Consider the following 12,110-nt stretch of genomic DNA (forward strand, 5'->3'; position numbering starts at 1 on the left):
TAAAAAGAGGGGCTGTCGTTCTCGTTTTGTTAATGGAACTATTTTTGCTAAAATAACTAGGAAGAAAAAAAAGGGGAGTTTTGGAAATTCAATTACTGAAAGTTTTACTCGCGCAACATTCTTGTGTATAAAATTTATCGGAAGGCAATAAATCTCATCCATTCAAACTTTTAACAGACTTTCGAGCATTGTCGTTTCGTCAATTTACTTGCTTCAGCTACAATGTGTCAGGAATGTACACCGACCGTAAAATGTTCTTAGTGCATTAGATGGAATATTTTCACACTTTTATTATACGTACTGAGCACGTTGTTAACAGTTCACGGAACTTTATTACAGTCTTGACGCGGTTTTGAAAGTGATTGTATTGTAAGCCCAATCTCATGGGCCCCTTTCATCCAACTGTCATGCATGCACTGGAAACACCGAGAACAGTTTCGAGTTGACAAACTCAATTACTTTGTTTATAATTAAATTAAAATTATCACACATTCATTAAGATTCACCCGTATGTTAATCAGACTCTAGTAGCAACCGCAAGATTCCAAAACGTTCCCTAGACTCCAGTCTCAGGATACCAACTGTAGCCTTACGAACCAGGAAATTCTAGAGTGGTATCCAGAATTCCAGAACATTCTACAAAGATGGCATTCTCCATCAAAATCCTTAAAAATATTAGTAAGCTTTCCCAGCGACTCATTTTGCGCATTGTTCGAATCATGCAAGCTTGTAAACTTGGAATCTTGGGAATTTGATGTAAATAGTACAAGAAACCTTGGGTTCTGTAACCAACAGACCGTCTCAACTCATAATAGCAGTCTGTGCTTCCGTGGCCAATCGGTGCCGAGTACTGCCATTTATGAGTTCGCTCGTAGTAGACCGAAAAGTGTCAATCAACGAAGAAGGCGGGTATACTGCGCGGCTGGCTACACTACACACGACTTGTGTAATTAATCAGGAACACCTGCGCCTCGATTCTGTAGTAGAAACCAATAATTCTATAAGAGTGTCCTTCGAAGCAACCATTTTCATGTTTGGTAGCAATTTAACCATAGTTTGTTCAGATTATATTATTTAGACGATGATATACGAGAAATTGGTTCCTACTTGAGTAATATCTTTAAATAGAACGTTTTCCAGGTGACAAAAACTTGAAATTCTGCAATTTAATGTGTTGGTATGAATGCCATTTGACTATTCTGGAACGCCCATGCGGTTTCTAATTGTTGAAGGATATTGTCTATTCCTTGGCGCATTAATTGTAAAATGTTTGTTGCGCTCATTATGCCCTTAATTTACTGCGACGACCTCTAAAAACTTTGACACAATGCAAAATCTAGGGTCCTAGTACTACCATCTAGAAGGTCTGAGTCTGGGAGAAGCTGAGTCGTATAATAAACTAGTACTAACAATTACCCATGTCTCACTACAGTACAAGGATCAATGGGTCGCAACCTCTTCGAGCTCCGACAATCGGTAGATAATACTTCCAGTTACAAATCAGGAACAGTAATTCAAGTCATCAGGTGTGATCCTGGTATAATCTTCATTTTTTACCAAAAATCGACTACACCAAAATTTCTCGGGAAAACACTTTTTCTTATTAATTTGGGTGCGTAGAATCCAAATCAATTCGTACTTTTTCGATCAGACTTCTCAATCAAAAATTATAGACTAGAAACCAATTTCGAAAAAAAATTCAAAGGGCTGTAACTTTTGAACTAGTAGCCCAATCTTGGAACTGTTTGAAATTATGAATTCTACAGGCCACATTCTATAAGAAAATTTTTTTTCCGGGTCGATCTGAGACAATTTTTTTTTCGGGGCTCAAAAAAAAGCAGTGTATAACCTTCCTTTTTTACCAAAAATCGACTACACCAAAATTTCTCGGGAAAACACTTTTTCTTATTAATTTTGGTGCGTAGAATCCAAAACAATTCGTACTTTTTCGATCAGACTTCTCAATCAAAAGTTATAGACTAGAAACCAATTTCGAAAAAAAATTCAAAGGGCTGTAACTTTTGAACTAGTAGCCCAATCTTGGAACTGTTTGAAATTATGGATTCTACAGGCCACATTCTATAAGAAAATTTTTTTCCGGGTCGATCTGAGACAATTTTTTTTTCGGGGCTCAAAAAAAGGCAGTGTATAACCTTCCTTTTTTACCAAAAATCGACTACACCAAAATTTCTCGGGAAAACACTTTTTCTTATTAATTTTGGTGCGTAGAATCCAAACAATTCGTACTTTTTCGATCAGACTTCTCAATCAAAAGTTATAGACTAGAAACCAATTTCGAAAAAAAATTCAAAGGGCTGTAACTTTTGAACTAGTAGCCCGATCTTGAAACTGTTTCAAATTATGGATTCTACAGGCCACAATCTATAAGAACATTTTTTTCCGGGTCGATCCGAGACAATTTTTTCTTCGGGGCTCAAAAAAAGGCAGTGTATAACCTTCCTTTTTTACCAAAAATCGACTACCCCAAAATTTCTCGGGAAGACACTTTTTCTTATTAATTTGGGTGCGTAGAATCCAAATCAAATCGTACTTTTTCGATCAGACTTCTCAATCAAAAGTTATAGACTAGAAACCAATTTAAAAAAAAATTCAAAGGGCTGTAACTTTAAAACTAGTAGCCCAATCTTGGAACTGTTTGAAATTATAGATTCTACAGGCCACAATCTATAAGAAAATTTTTTTCCGGGTAGATCTGAGACAATTTTTTCTTCGGGGCTCAAAAAAAGGCAGTGTATAACCTTCCTTTTTTACCAAAAATAGACTGCACCAAAATTTCTCGGGAAAACACTTTTTCTTATTAATTTGGGTGCGTAGAATCCAAATCAATTCGTACTTTTTCGATCAGACTTCTCAATTAAAAGTTATAGACTAGAAACCAATTTCGAAAAAAAATTCAAAGGGCTGTAACTTTTGAACTAGTAGCCCAATTTCGAAAGAAAATTCGAAGGGCTGTAACTTTTGAACTAGTAGCCCAATCTTGGAACTGTTTGAAATTATGGATTCTACAGGCCACATTCTATAAGAAAATTTTTTTTCCGGGTCGATCTGAGACAATTTTTTTCGGGGCTCAAAAAAAGGCAGTGTATAACCTTCCTTTTTTACCAAAAATCGACTGCACCAAAATTTCTCGGGAAAACACTTTTTCTTATTAATTTTGGTGCGTAGAATCCAAAACAATTCGTACTTTTTCGATCAGACTTCTCAATCAAAAGTTATAGACTAGAAACCAATTTCGAAAGAAAATTCAAAGGGCTGTAACTTTTGAACTAGTAGCCCAATCTTGGAACTGTTTGAAATTATGGATTCTACAGGCCACATTCTATAAGAAAACTTTTTTTCCGGGTCGATCTGAGACAATTTTTTTTTCGGGGCTCAAAAAAAGGCAGTGTATAACCTTCCTTTTTTACCAAAAATCGACTACACCAAAATTTCTCGGGAAAACACTTTTTCTTATTAATTTTGGTGCGTAGAATCCAAAACAATTCGTACTTTTTCGATCAGACTTCTCAATCAAAAGTTATAGACTAGAAACCAATTTCGAAAGAAAATTCAAAGGGCTGTAACTTTTGAACTAGAAGCCCAATCTTGGAACTGTTTGAAATTATGGATTCTACAGGCCACATTCTATAAGAAAATTTTTTTTCCGGGTCGATCTGAGACAATTTTTTCCGGGGCTCAAAAAAAGGCAGTGTATAACCTTCCTTTTTTACCAAAAATCGACTACACCAAAATTTCTCGGGAAAACACTTTTTCTTATTAATTTTGGTGCGTAGAATCCAAATCAATTCGTACTTTTTCGATCAGACTTCTCAATCAAAAGTTATAGACTAGAAACCAATTTCGAAAAAAAATTCAAAGGGCTGTAACTTTTGAACTAGTAGCCCAATCTTGGAACTGTTTGAAATTATGGATTCTACAGGCCACATTCTATAAGAAAAATTTTTTTCCGGGTCGATCTGAGACAATTTTTTTTCGGGGCTCAAAAAAAGGCAGTGTATAACCTTCCTTTTTTACCAAAAATCGACTACACCAAAATTTCTCGGGAAAACACTTTTTCTTATTAATTTTGGTGCGTAGAATCCAAAACAATTCGTACTTTTTCGATCAGACTTCTCAATCAAAAGTTATGGACTAGAAACCAATTTCGAAAGAAAACTCAAAGGGCTGTAACTTTTGAACTAGTAGCCCAATCTTGGAACTGTTTGAAATTATGGATTCTACAGGCCACATTCTATAAGAAAATTTTTTTTTCCGGGTCGATCTGAGACAATTTTTTTTCGGGGCTCAAAAAAAGGCAGTGTATAACCTTCCTTTTTTACCAAAAATTGACTGCACCAAAATTTCTCAGGAAAACACTTTTTCGTATTAATTTTGATGCGTAGAATCCAAAACAATTCGTACTTTTTCGATCGGACGTCTCAATCAAAAGTTATGGACTAGACCGAATGCCCACAATATAGATTTTACCACCCTGTGTATTACGCCTTTTTGCCCTGTAAATGGAGCATACATGTTGAGCAATAAAAAAATTGTTACTATTATTAAAGAATTTATATACTCTTATTCATTTTAAGAAGGTACGGGTAGAAAGCTTTGACCTTCACTATGATTGGATAAAACAAGAGTATTGGGCTGAAAAATAAAGCGAGTGATTGACGTTTCTGGGGTCAACTAAACTGTCATTAGCTGTTAATGTTAAAGACCCAAGCATGAAATCGTTTGATTTATTTCTGTTCATAGTGCTGGATATTTCTACTTTACAATATTTTAGTGCCGTTTTACATTTCTCTTGTGTACTTATCATCAAGCACAGCACTATCTACAACCTTCTTATAATCATAGACCAAATATTTGTATTTGGTCTATGTTATAATGAATGCAGTATAGACTACTTATAGCAACTATATTAACCAATGGCATTCAAAATTTTGTGCAGTGTAACATTTCTAACATAAAAGTGCTAAAATATGTACTTACAGAACCAAACCAATTGTAACTAAACCTTTGCTCTAGCACTTGCACTAAATACTTCGCACTGTAGAATGATCACCACCAGACTCCAAAACCCCTAACTAATTCAGCTTCCTGCATTGCAGCAGTTTTTTGGTGCCTAAACTACACATTGAGGGCACGCCACAACATTTTTAATACAGCACTATCAGCTGAATGAGGTTTTGTTTACAACAAAAGTTCTATTATTTACAAAGAGTGGAATTAAAATTGAGCGAGTGGAAGAAATATAGCAGTAGTTTTTATTCAGCTGTGCTCGTTTCACAAAGTTTTATAGCTACACAATTTGCTTTCAACTTAAACATTAAAATAAATAAATATTCTTCTTTAAACGAATGTACAATAGTATTTTGATTTGGTATTATTATGCCTATAGACCTACTCTTTTATATATTCATGGTAGCTTGAAGTTTTCTTCGGCAGAACTAAGACATTATAAATTTAATATACTTTTATAGAAACTAATAACATGAAATCTTTTACTTCTAATAATAAAATATAAACCACATAATTAAAAAATATTGAAATACATTAACAGTTGTAGGTACGAAAACTACTTCGACTAGCTTAAGCAAAAATACAAACAAAGCAAATCTACACCACAAAAAAAGTTTTGTTTTTATAAAAAGCTAATCCCAATTTAGATTTTAGCAATAAATAGGTGCAAAGTTTTGTAATTTATATAGCTTTTCTATTATTGTTAAACTTTTGATTAGAACTTGCAACTATTACGCTACAGTATAGAGAAAAGTCGCCTTCCTTTGTATTCCTGCACAACTTAAGACAACGTTATCAGTACAACACAAATAGTGATTGGTCATTTCATTTAATAAAAAATTTCTGTCACTGAGAAATCTGCAAAAGAAGGCAAATCCTCTCATTTTAAATGTAACAATATCACTTTACCACAGAAGCACCCCCTCGAGATGTGCCTCTACATTAAAATTCACATGGTGCTTATAAGCTAAATTACATATTCTATGTAATGCATTAGTTAAGAAATGCAAAATTATACTGTAAGTCTTTAGGTCACACATAGAAATAAACAGTTATGGCAAAAAATCTATCCTATAGTAGAAACAACAATGAAAGTAAATGGTTACAAAATTTAATTAAAATCATTATTTACAACAGGAACTATTAACGAACTCACAGTAAAATTTCGAATCTTTTGAAAATGTGTAAGCATTTTCTATTAAAATAGCTGTCTTATTATCAAAATAAAACTAAAGCGTATCTAATATTTGCAATAATAGGCATATTTAAAATAGGCGAGCTCTGCGCTTTATTTCATTCCTACGCCACTGCGGTATCCTATAGAAATCGTTTCTTGTGCATTGGAATATGTCTTCAAATTCTTTGTCGGATAGATGCCTCTGTAACAGAACGTGTTAAATAATATTCCCATTTAAGTTCTTGTTTTATATGGAACACTGTTTTAGTTTTTCTGAAAATTACTTCCGACTAAAACTAAGGGGGCCGATTATGTAATATGTTTTATGTTCAATTTTAAGGGGGAAATGTTGTGTAAACTACAGGTGGTTGCCGCAGGTTGATCGAAAAAGTTAATTGGTTCTGGGATAACAACGCCATGTGCGAGATAAGCAGGGCATGTGTTTATCAATAGGCATTGTTAGCCCTTAAATTTTTTTCTCATAGTTTTTCTTTTTGTATTTGGTTTTTGTTCCCATAATGTGTGCTAGAACCAATTTGAAATTTAAAAATAGAAGGAAACTAATTTGAGCTGGCTCGGCAGGTGTTTGTTTAGGTGGTATTTTTGAGGGACCATTACACACAAGCAATATTTTTATATTTACTTACAATCACATCTGAAACTATGAAAATGTCATTTGAGCTGGATAATTTTTACTAAAATATATATTAAAACGCAACCTTATTTCCAAAATAATTACAAAATTAAGAATGTTGTGTCTTGTTCAAGTATTTTCAGTATAAATACTAAAACAGCATTTGATAGTTTTACCTCTAAATTGCATCTATCAACATCGGCTGGCAAGCGATAGTTAGTTATCATGAGTAGATGATAGGGATAAATTTTGGCCGGCTCGTTGATCAACATGGTATGGGCCATGTTTGGTAGAGATCGTCGCACTTGTGATGCGTACCCTCCCCGGAACGCTCCTAGTCCCCCTGTGTACGTCGATGACACTGGCATTTCGGTGTTCTATTGGAAAATTATGTTAAATCTGTTCTTAAACTGTACTGTACCAATTATTTTAAAAGCGCTGTTAATGCTAAGCTAAACATTTACGAATACATGTTAAAAGAGTCTGATTTACATACCAATGCACGCCTTTCGACATCCGTGATCGATCCGGTGGAAACTGTAGAAAGAATTATTTTACATAAAAAATGTTTAGAATTTGTTTTAAATCTATTCAGTTTTAAGAGTGACGTATAGGATGCCATATTAGTGATTACGTGCAAAGCTGGCAAAGATAAACGAAAATCGCTATAGAAAAAGCTGCAAGGACAAAGATTTTTTCGGGGGATATACAAAAATAACAGTTACTAAGAATTAACAAATATTACTTACTGTCAGATTTTCCACTGCTAAAATCTGTACTGTGAGTTTTAATTCCAATTCCGCTAAACGAGTAATCACCCTGTGGATTTAAACTCTATTAAAATAAAAAAAAATTGAACAAAAATGTGATGAATATGAAAAGTGGCATTACATTCTAAGATGTGCTTTTTTCAAAAAGAATAACCATGCAAGATGAGCCAAACGTAAAATTTATAAAGTGGTAGTACAGTTGCGCAATTACATGGTAAAGCAAAATTGGCTGACAGATGACGGGGAGGGGGGCGCATTGACAATATCTGGTATAAATAAAATGTGTAAGAATTTAGAAGTACATTTCTTAATCTATGCTAATGGCCCATCTCGTGGATCAAAATTAAGTTAGAAAAGGTGCACAATCTTAATCTTTTATTGGTGAAATGACGAAAAAAAAAATAGAAGCATGCATCGATTAACTAAACATGAAAGTTGAAATGCATTACACTCGTAAAAACTTACAGGAATTTGAGGATAGCTACCGGCGGAAGAACTGAAGGTATGAGATCGAGGGGCCAAACCATAGCCCGGTTTAGGAACGTGACGTAGCGCACTTACAACTGCATAACAAATGCATTGTGAATGAAGTTATAAAAGGCAATAAAAAAAGCCCTAACTTACAGCCCTACTCAGTGTGATGTATGTGTGTAAAATAAAGACATTTGAATGTACGGGTACATTCAAATAGTTTTTCTTATTGACAAGTACTTACATAACCATTTCCAGCAGGTAATGTGGCCGACTTTAATCCATATCCTGGTCTTGGCACGTGCCGTAAAGATGATACTACTACACCACACAAAATTAAAAAAAAAAAAGTAATAGAAGAAAGCTGCACATAGAAATAAACAAAATACACTTAAAGGTACAATTCAGTAAAATAAGGAAGCCAGCCACATTGACATTAACAACAACCTATCAATACACCTAAAAATGTGAGAATCAAAATGCAACTTGAACCACATAATTTTATTGGTTCTATTATGTTCATAATTTGAAGGAGGTGCCAATAATTCTACAAGTAAGGAAAACAAACAGTTCATATAACATGGCGATTTTGCTACCAGTGGTTTTGCGCAACAGAACCAGTAAACCTGAAATTGTCTAAACCTTTAACCTTGAAACTGGACTATGGTGCTATCCCTGGTTCGGGTTTCGGCATGGATATTTGTAAATTTATAGTGGGTTGGGTTGGTTGAGCAGCGTCGGCTGACACCCCGCCCACTCAAAGATAAAGGCAAAATAAATAAAAATAAATTTGTAGCTTACACTCATGTCACCTGCCTATTATTACTGTTGAGTGACACCATTGTGTTGTAGGATTGGGTAGGGGAGGGCCAATAGGGGATTTTGGAATCAAGCGCCGCAGATTAACATAAAGAGGGATACCTTACACCCTGCTGAGCATCTCCACCTAAGGATAGTGAATCTGCCCATCAAAATAGTAAAAAAAATCTATAGTTTGAAATACTGAAGCGTGTCAGATTAAAGTAAGGTGGGCTGACTACATGTTGAAAAGTGTACATTTCAGTAATCTGGCGATTTTGGGATGACGTATAAAGGGGGGGGGAGGGGTATTAACCTTGACATTCTTGAGCTCGTTGGAATTTTTTTACCCAACCACAGTATCACAAATACGTGGGGTATATACACTAACAATATCTGACGCGCTCAAGTGTTTTCACGTTGACACGGCCCCCTTGTCATTTAACTTTGTTCCTTTCTAGCATCTAATCTACAAAGTTCAATCACCAAGAAATAAGTGGTAGTTGTCGCGCCATGATAGTCCAGTTTTTGGTACCTAAATTGCAAGATATGGGCGTGGTTTCAACAGGACTTGTCATACAGCCGCGGCATAATTCAATTACTGCATGAGTCATTTCCTGGTCGTGTAATTTTCCATTTTGGGGATCAGAATTGACCACCACCATCTTGTGATTTAGCACATTTCACATTTCATTTGGAGCGTTCCGTTGTGCTTGGCAATTTATTTGAAAATTTGTAAAGAAGGAGTCTAATGGCGGAAGTGGTGGTCAGCCCTATTTATTTTGTAGAAGCAGTTCGTTATTTTTTGTAACAAATCTGTGCAGAAGCAAGTTAACCAAAGCTGTGTGAAAAGCCTAACGCGTTTTGTCGGTTAACGGAAAAAGTAGTTACAAGATTGGTCATTTATTAAGTGTTCTACCGCGCAGAAACTCACTCAAATTTTTCTTCAAATTCATTAAGCCCGTTTTGATATCTAATTCTGTATTATCAAGAACAAGTGAAGTTTCCTGAAGCTGTCAACGAGTGTTTCAAGTCAGTTTTAGTTCGCTTGAATATCGCAATTAATAAAAAAAAAAGATTTCTTATTTTTTGACCACCTGAGTGCGGGGTAATATGTCTAAACCAACTTTGTAAGCTGTTCATTCTTTGAAGGATTTTGTTTCATAATGTTTTGGAATTAATTTTTGTAATTAATTGTGTTTATTCGAACCCATTGTGAGACCCAGATATTTTTCATGTCAGATTTTTTTTTCCTATTTGTGTCATGATTTATTTCAGGTGTTGATCAAAATTTGTGTAATAAATTCCTTGAAATTAAATTTGTGTTGTGAATTTTCAGTTGTTTTCAATAAATTAACATCATTGGCGGTCATTTTCTGATATTTTAATCAGCAGAATTTCTACTTCAACTCAGTTATTTTTTCATCGACAGAAATAAATGTAAACCTGATATTAAATATAAATCTATATTACCCCACTGGTAGCAAAAAGACATGAAGAGGCCACAAATTTTTTGTAAGTACCACTTTCAGCAATTCAACAAAATGGCTACTTTATGCACTGCAATTAAAAAAAGGGATGGCCTCTCTATGTCTTTGTAGAAAAAGGTGCTTCAAAAGCAATGGTGCAATAGAAGTTATTGACGTAGAATACCACAAACTAAATCTATACCTATTTGTTAGAAAATTCAACTAGTGAAGAATTTCTTTAAATAATTTCATGCGCAAGAGATGTGGTACATTGTAAACTGATGCCCATAGGGGTTTTAAACTTACCCAACAAAAAATGTTCGTAAACAATGAATTAATTTAGATCTCTAATTAGTTAATTACAACACACACTTACAAACATGCTGTATTAGTAAGCGAATACAAATTTTGACATTTTAAATTTCGCATGCTTTCTCACCTTAACCAATTAAACTGCCAATTGTTGCTAAAATTTTGTCACAGAATAAGTGTATGATGTTTATAACGTTAGTTTTAAAATTATGTGATCGCTCGTTTACACTACGTCTACATTTTCGACAAAACCAAGACAAGTATTAGTTTTGTCACGAAATCAAAATCTACCCCAAACAATTATCATACGTACCGTTATAATTCGGAATTTGTCCTACAGAGCGGCCGACCGATGATCTACAACTTAGTGACCTATCGAAGTCTTCTTCGTCAAACGGTTTCGGATGATCTGTGTTTCGTGACGGGCTAGCACCGACGGGCGAATCATATCTCAGCTTGTATTGCGGTTCCTTACTAGCCGATGGAGTTCTAGAAATAGTGTGAGAGTCCGACCTTCCATTCCTTTGAACTTACCTGGACGCATTTCTAGGATCTAAATGTGCAGCCTTCCACTGCTTAAGCTTCTCTCTTTCGTGCACATTTTTCAGAAACACTTTACCAATACCCGTAGCTATCTTACTCAACTCGTGCTCTTCTTTTTTAAGCTGCTCGTCTTTTAATTGAACATGATTGGAATGGTCAACTTCGTCTTCTTCATCTGAATCCGGAACACCCTTGTAGCTGTCAGACCATCGTTTTCTCCGTTCTAACAATATCAATTATAGTTTGACACTCTGAGCAATTTCTATACAGGGTGTTTTTTTGGGAGCAATAAGTTAAACGTTTCTGGGAAAGTAAAATAGCTAGGTTTTTGAAATTTTGTACTTCGGAGTTACTCTGAAAGCCGAATCTGTGTAAAATATTTTCAAAATGGCCGCACTTCCGGAAACACCGGAAGTAGATAGTAACTTCGTTATTTTAAATGGCAACCCCTATTTTTTATTGCATTTTTGGATTCTACGTGAAATTTCAATTCTTTTGATACCCATATGTCGATATCTGCCATTTATGGTTTTTAAGTTATTTTGACTTTAAGAAAAAAAATGGCGGATGCAGACGGTACCTTGATAATTGATTATTTGAAAACGGTTGTAGTCATGGCAACCCATTTTTATCAGTGCATAGAGAATGAATAGGGCTTTCTTTTAGTGTACTTAAAAAAAAGTTAAGTTGCGTACAACCGCACCTATGGAGATCCAAATTTAAGAAACTTTAAAGTCTATAAACTCAGTTTTTTTAAATGGAATGACCCTGTTCTTACTATTGCATGAGATAAAGAATCGAAATTGGCATATTTTGATAATACATGTTCCTATAGCTATCTTTAACAGTTTCTGATTTATTCCCATTTTATTGAATTGATCTAGGAATTGATGCGATTTTTTTCGCAT

General features: G+C 34.7%; 1 protein-coding gene across 1 annotated transcript; it reads right to left on the reverse strand.

The window, feature by feature from the left end:
* Nucleotides 1–5,250: 5,250 nt before the first annotated feature.
* LOC116180503 (actin-binding LIM protein 3-like) lies at nt 5,251–11,429 on the reverse strand (the record flags this gene model as incomplete). Its single annotated transcript, XM_031500515.1, has 7 exons — nt 5,251–6,407; nt 7,016–7,216; nt 7,336–7,376; nt 7,589–7,658; nt 8,075–8,172; nt 10,973–11,148; nt 11,194–11,429. Coding segments are annotated over 7 exons (936 nt in total), but the record flags the coding sequence as incomplete, so codon positions are not given.
* Between the last annotated feature and the right edge of the window lie 681 nt (nt 11,430–12,110).

This window comes from Photinus pyralis, unplaced genomic scaffold, assembly GCF_008802855.1.
Source record: "Photinus pyralis isolate 1611_PpyrPB1 unplaced genomic scaffold, Ppyr1.3 Ppyr1.4_LG9, whole genome shotgun sequence".
NCBI classification, from domain to species: domain Eukaryota; kingdom Metazoa; phylum Arthropoda; class Insecta; order Coleoptera; family Lampyridae; genus Photinus; species Photinus pyralis.